This window comes from Gossypium raimondii, chromosome 5 (assembly GCF_025698545.1).
Source record: "Gossypium raimondii isolate GPD5lz chromosome 5, ASM2569854v1, whole genome shotgun sequence".
Taxonomy (NCBI): Eukaryota; Viridiplantae; Streptophyta; class Magnoliopsida; order Malvales; family Malvaceae; genus Gossypium; species Gossypium raimondii.
In genome coordinates this window covers 51,243,518-51,250,006 of record NC_068569.1, presented here as the reverse complement: position 1 = coordinate 51,250,006, position 6,489 = coordinate 51,243,518, and the positions used below count along the sequence as shown (strand labels likewise).

At 34.2% G+C, this 6,489-nt stretch overlaps 1 protein-coding gene across 1 annotated transcript; it reads left to right on the top strand.

Moving 5' to 3' along the window:
* The first annotated feature begins 3,137 nt into the window (after window positions 1–3,137).
* Window positions 3,138–5,835, top strand: LOC105767173 (disease resistance protein At4g27190). The gene is made up of 2 exons (XM_052630457.1): window positions 3,138–5,055; window positions 5,189–5,835. Exons 1-2 carry the CDS (start codon window positions 3,213–3,215, stop codon window positions 5,833–5,835), a joined length of 2,490 nt encoding a protein of 829 aa, XP_052486417.1. The 5' UTR covers window positions 3,138–3,212.
* Window positions 5,836–6,489: the final 654 nt, after the last annotated feature.

Below are 6,489 nucleotides of genomic sequence, written 5' to 3'. Positions count from 1 at the left end.
AAGCTTTAAATCTTATCTAAGGTTTAGGATTAAATTGATTAAATTGTAAAATATGCATGATTTGGTATTTGATTGTGAATTGGATGAAAATTGATAGTGTTATATGTTTTGTGATTGTACGTAGCTAACGTCGGCACTGAGCCTTTGAAAGAAAAAAGAAAAGTGAGAGTTGTCGACGAGTGATGCAAGCCTACAATTTGTACTTTTATGATTCGGGATCGTATTATTTGTTTGCATATACATTGTTTATTGAATGAGGAAATGTCAAGGTGAGTATATAATGAAAATGTGAATTGTTGTGATAGGCTTGATATGAAATATTGAGATAGAAGACTAAAATTAATAAAATCGAAAATGACATGAATTACTTTGAAATGTGATATGCGATATGGAAAATTGAGTAGAAATATGTTATATGGAATGAGACATAATGTGTATTGATAATGAATTGGATTGTGACTAAGGTTGTGATTGTGAAATGGTATATGTATTGAATTATAAAATAAAATTGAACATTGGTACAGATAGTTAACATGTCATAGGATTAGATTGTCTACGAGTTTGTGCACTTATGCGCCAGGATGCACCTCGTGTGCCAAGATGCATTTTATGTTCCAGTATGCACTTTGTGCATCAAGATGCACCTTGTTTGCCAGTATGTGTTTTGTGCGCCAGGAATGTGCTTCATGTGCCATGATGCACTATATGTGTCAATTTCCATTACTTCAGTTTATTTGATTATGCACTTTGGTGCTAGTTTGGTGTATTGCTTGGACGATCCGTGTACTTGTTTGAGTCATATTAATAGAGATTATAAATGGTAAACTTGGTAAATGATATCAAAATGAAATGGTATGATGATACGGAACCACTTGTGTACTGATGTAAATCAAAATGAAGAATTATGTAAATGATTATGCATAACAGTTGAATACGAACCTTGGGGGCCGAAGCAAATGTGAATGTCTCAATGGACTTCAGAAAAGTTTTATATGCATGGTGTCCTTGGTTCAAATTTCTTTATGGATAATTTTTTATTGATTTAGAAAGATATGAAAAGACGAAAACACCATCACAATCATATATCTTACTTTACAAATAAAATTATTTTTTCGTAATTTTCTTACTGAGTTGGGACCGATTGATGGGTAAAACCAACTCAGTAAAAGACTTAATACATAGTATAGATAAAAAGGTTTTAAACTGAATTTTTTAAAAGAATTTAGGGTAAACTACACCATTAATCGCTCAAATATGGGTAAGCTTTCGTTTTGGTCACTTAACTAAAAAAGAGTTACAATTTGGTCAATAGTGTGTTTCAAATTGTTTGTTTTTTTGTCACCTGACTATTAAGTGGCACTTGTTTTAGTTGGTACAATAATAATTTTAGTCCTCAATTTTTATATTTTCTGTCAATTTGACCTTGATTTTGTATAAAATTATAAAAAAACTAAAATATTTATAAAATAGGAAAATGTATATAAAAACTCTAAAAATAAAATCTTGAATATGTTGTTGAATAACTGAATTGTATTGAGAAATAAATAAAATTATCATTTAATAGAATCTAATAACAAATTAAAAACAGAACAAATCAATGTTTCTTAAAACCAAATTAGTACTATTTTCAAGTTGAATTACATGCCCTAGAAGAATATCTAAAACCGATATTACAAAGGCTTATAAAATTTACCTCGATGCCATTTTTAATCAAAAGAATACAAAATATACCATAAAATTTCTTTTTCAAACTCAATTCAAATTTTCATTACATTTAAATTATTTTCAAAATCAAAATTATAAAAATAAATTATATTCAGAATTTTATAGTTTCTTATAATGTAAAAGCTACGTCAAGAAATAGAAGAGGTAAAAAGACAGAGACATATCATTTTTCTTAAATTTTTTATATATTCTTTTTAAAGAATGGGTATTGGATATTTTATAAAAATAATATAGAGAAATTTTGAAGGGTTTAACACAATTATCCTCATTTTCTCTCACTTTATTTAATCTTGAAAATTTTATCTACTTTTATTTAATTTTTAATTTTATAATGTTCTAAAATTTTAAAAATAATTTACTAATTAATGGGGTGCGAATAACTATACCTAATGCAACTCATTATTAAATATGCATTCTTATACCCTGCCGTCCCAACTCTTATTTTTATTAATTATGCATTCTTATACCCTGCCGTCCCAACTCTTATTTTTATTGCCAACTTCAATGATGTCCAAGGTCTATCACCAAATTTCCAGGTAATTTTCTTTCATTTGCTTAATCCATCACATGCTTTTCTTTGCTTGATTCATGACTTTACGATGATTCTTTCTGATTATCTGCTACTCTTAGCAGCTATCTTTGTAAGACAGTCAAGGAAGAAGTGAACTTCACTGCTTCATCTTCACTTCTAATCTCTCAACACTTTTCAGCCACTAAGTCAGGTAATAAGATCTGAAGCTATGATTTCCTCTACTGATTATCAACAGTTTTAGATTTTAAGATAAGATGATCACCAGACATAATCTACTCCAGATTGAAATTAATACAGAAAGAGCTACCCAGGAGCAATATAATGTTGAAATCTCAAACTGTTAACATTTTAACTCTTAATATTCTGTAATGAACTGTTGCACACTTGAATCTAGCATTTTATATACATCGCGAGCTTAATTCTGTTGACCAAAATTTCATCCTGTTTCTGTCCGCCACCCATCCATAGCTCCATCTAATAAACTCCATTGCTTGAAACTTGCATTCCTGTTTTCCTTTTCATGCTTACACTGACATATCAATACTTCATAAAATATCCAATTCATTCACAGATTTTCATTCTCTGCTACTGTTATATATGATTGCATTGCAGGGACATAGCAATGGAATACGTAGAGCCTGTTGCCGGCATTGCAAATTGTCTCGGAACTCCTGTTTGTAAATATTTGCAATATCTCAGAAAGCTGAACGATTACGTGAGAAACTTCAACAGGGTCAGAGATGAATTGAATTGCAAAATGGAAGATATAGAGCTGCAATTGAAAGCAGAGCTTCTTCGTCCTCTGGGGAGGATACCGAAGAAAGGAGTTGAAAATTGGTTGACAGCTGTGGAAGAGATGATTAGAGAAGCACAAGTTGTTGAAAACAAAGTCAGTAACGGAAGATATCTCTGTCGTGCTTGCAACGGGAAGCTGGTTGATGAAAAGACTCGAGAAATGAAGGAATTTCTTGATAAAGCTCCTAATGCCTCTGAAGGTCTTGCCATGGATGGTCCAAGTGCTGGGTTGCCACTGCCAACATCAGAACTAGTTGGAGAAGAAGCTGTCAGAAATGAGATTTGGGCATGTTTGATGCAGGAGGAGGTGAGCAAGATTGGGGTTTGGGGGATGGGCGGTGTGGGTAAAACCACTATCATGAAGCACATCCACAATGATCTTTTGAAACAACGAAGATTCGAAAGGGTAATCTGGGTTACCATATCAAAGGAGTTCAATGTAATGAAGGTACAAGATAATATTGCAAGTGCGTTGGAGGCGAAGGCATATTTAGACAAAGAAGAAGAAGACAAGCTCAGACGAGCAGCAATCTTGTCAGAAATGCTGAAGAACGCAGGAAAGCATGTTCTAATCCTAGATGATGTGTGGGATAAAGTCTCTCTAGAGGAAGTTGGGATCCCCGAGCTGAGTGGCAGCAATGGCTGCAAGTTGGCGTTGACAACCCGTTCGGAGCATGTCTGTAAGTATATGGGTTGTAAGGTGATAAAAGTGAAGCCCCTTTCAGAAGAAGAGGCATTGATACTATTCTTGAATAAAGTTGGACCTAACATAGTTCAAAGTCCAACTATAATGCCTACTTTGAAGCTTGTTGTCAAGGAATGTGCGGGTCTACCTCTTACAATTGTCGTGGTAGCTGGTACCATGAAAGGAGAAGATAACCCTCTTATTTGGAAAAATGCACTCGGGGAATTAAAAGAGAGAATAGGGAAAGTTGAAGGAGTGGAAGCTGAGGTAATCGAGCGCTTGAAATTTAGCTTCGATCACTTAAAGGACGAGAAAGTGAAATATTGTTTCTTACATTGCGCATTATATCCCGAAGATTTTAAAATTGAAAAGGATGAACTAATTGAGTGCTGGATTGAGGAGGGATTCATAGATGATATGGGTACAAGACAAGAAATGAAAGAAAAGGGCCATGTTATTTTGAAGAAGTTGGAAGATAATTGCTTGTTGGAAAATATTACCACTAAATTTGGTTTACATCGTATAAAGATGCATGATGCAGTGAGAGATATGGCATTGTCGATCACAAGAATGAATCCTCGATATATGATACAAGCAGGTTTGCAATTAGAGGAGTTACCAAAAGAGGAGCAATGGAGTCCAGATATTGAGAAAGTGTCGCTTATGTTTAACTCCATACCAGAAATTTCCATAGATGTGCTACCCACAAAATGCCAACTGCTCACAACCTTGTTATTGCAGGATAACCCTATAAAGAAGATCCCATATTCTTTCTTCACAAACATGCCTTGTCTTAGTGTTCTCAATTTGTCCTCTACGAAGATCAAAAGTTTACCAAATTCCATCTCTGAACTAAAGAACCTCACAACATTGTTGCTTGGTGGCTGTTTTGATCTAAGAGGTCTGCCATGTCTTTCTACGCTTCAAGAATTAAAGAAGTTGGATCTTTGCGGGACTAAAATTGAGGAAGTCCCTGAAGGAATGGATATGCTGATAAAGCTAAGATATCTTGATCTTAGAGTGCGCACTCTGAAAGAGATACCCGCTGGACTTTTACCAAAACTCGTTCACCTTCAGCACTTGGGTTTTCATGAGAGCAATGAAAAAACAAGTCTAAAAGCAGAGGAGATGGAACCATTGAAGAAGTTGGAGTGCTTTACCGGACGTTTCGAAGACATCGGTGAATTGAATAAGTTCATCTCCTCAATGCAGCAAAGTAAGAAAAATCTCATCAAGTACCATTTACAGGTGAGCTCAGATGATATGGGTCGTGGAAGGGAGAAAACAGTAACAATTGGAGGAGTCCAGAATTGGGAAGGTGAGTTAATTATGCACCCATGTGAAATTCGAGAGTTTAATATTTCAAGGTGCGACTATTTGAGAAGTCGATGATAATTCTTCCTTCAAAAATGCGATTGACTTGAGGGTTTGTAGGATTTATGATTCTAAAGGGATAGAGTGTGTTGTTTCCTTGTTCTCTTTTGCCTCTTCTTCCGCTCATCCATTTCAGAGCCTCGAGGTGTTGGATCTTCAAATTCTGCCAAAGTTGAGTGCCCTTATTATGAAAGATGCAGGAATTGGTTCAGCAACAACATCAACAGTGGCTCCGTCTGCCACCTTTTCCCATCTCAAGGAAATTATGATAGCGAACTGCTCAAGTATGAAGACGTTGCTTCCACCTTGGTTGCTTCCAAACCTCCAAAACCTGGAAGAAATATTTGTGGGTGGTTGTAGTCAGCTAGTAGAAATATTGGGAGCAGCAACATCAGAAGTTGAAGAAAAAGGGAGTGATGCATTAATCAAATTCCATCTTCCCAAATTGAGAAAGCTGGTATTGTGGAGATTACCAAATTTGAAGAGCATATGCAGCAAATGTGGAGTGATGGTTTGTGATTCTCTCGAGCTTATCAGTGTTGATAAGTGTGATAAACTGAAGAGAATTCCTCCATTTGTTCCCTTTGTTGGCAATGGGCAGCCATTTGCATATGCTCCATCTTCTCTTACCATCAAGTCAAGGAAAGAATGGTGGGAATCGTTGGAGTGGGATGACCATCCAAACTTTAAAAATGTTCTTCGCTTCAACCCCCGTGGAGGATAAGAGGTATGAACCATTTATGGTTTAGTTTATTTTTTTATTTTGATAAATCTAATTTCTCCATAATAATAAAATTGGAAGTATACTTGTGATGATGATGAAGAGAAAGATAAAAGGGTTGGTGGGAAAGAAGTAGGGGGGAGGATAGTGCAAAAGAGAGGAGAAAAGGAATGATGGAAGGAGTTAAGAGGCAAAGGTAAATAAGAAATCAAACTGCCTCCACTTTTTAAACATTTTCCCTCTTACCATTCCTTCTATTCTCTTTTTCTTCTCTAATATATACATATATATGTACTTCCCAAAATAACCTTCTAAAATTTCATATTTATAATTAAAACATTTAAGTTATAAACTTATTTTGATATTATTCTGATCTTTTATCACATCTAACACTAATCTATTATTTCGTAAATTTTATAAAATAATATATATTCGCTTCAAATTTTAAAGTAAAGAAAAATATATGGTATAGAAGTTGACTATAGACCCTTCCATGTATTGAGAGGGTACAATTCAAATTCAATTTAAATAATAAAAATATTTTTAAATTTAAATTTTAAATATAAAAATATTATAATAAAATTATTTTATTATTTTTGCACAATAAAATGAGTTATTTTTGGATTGACCGAGTTAGGCCAAAAATGGGTCTAGAGT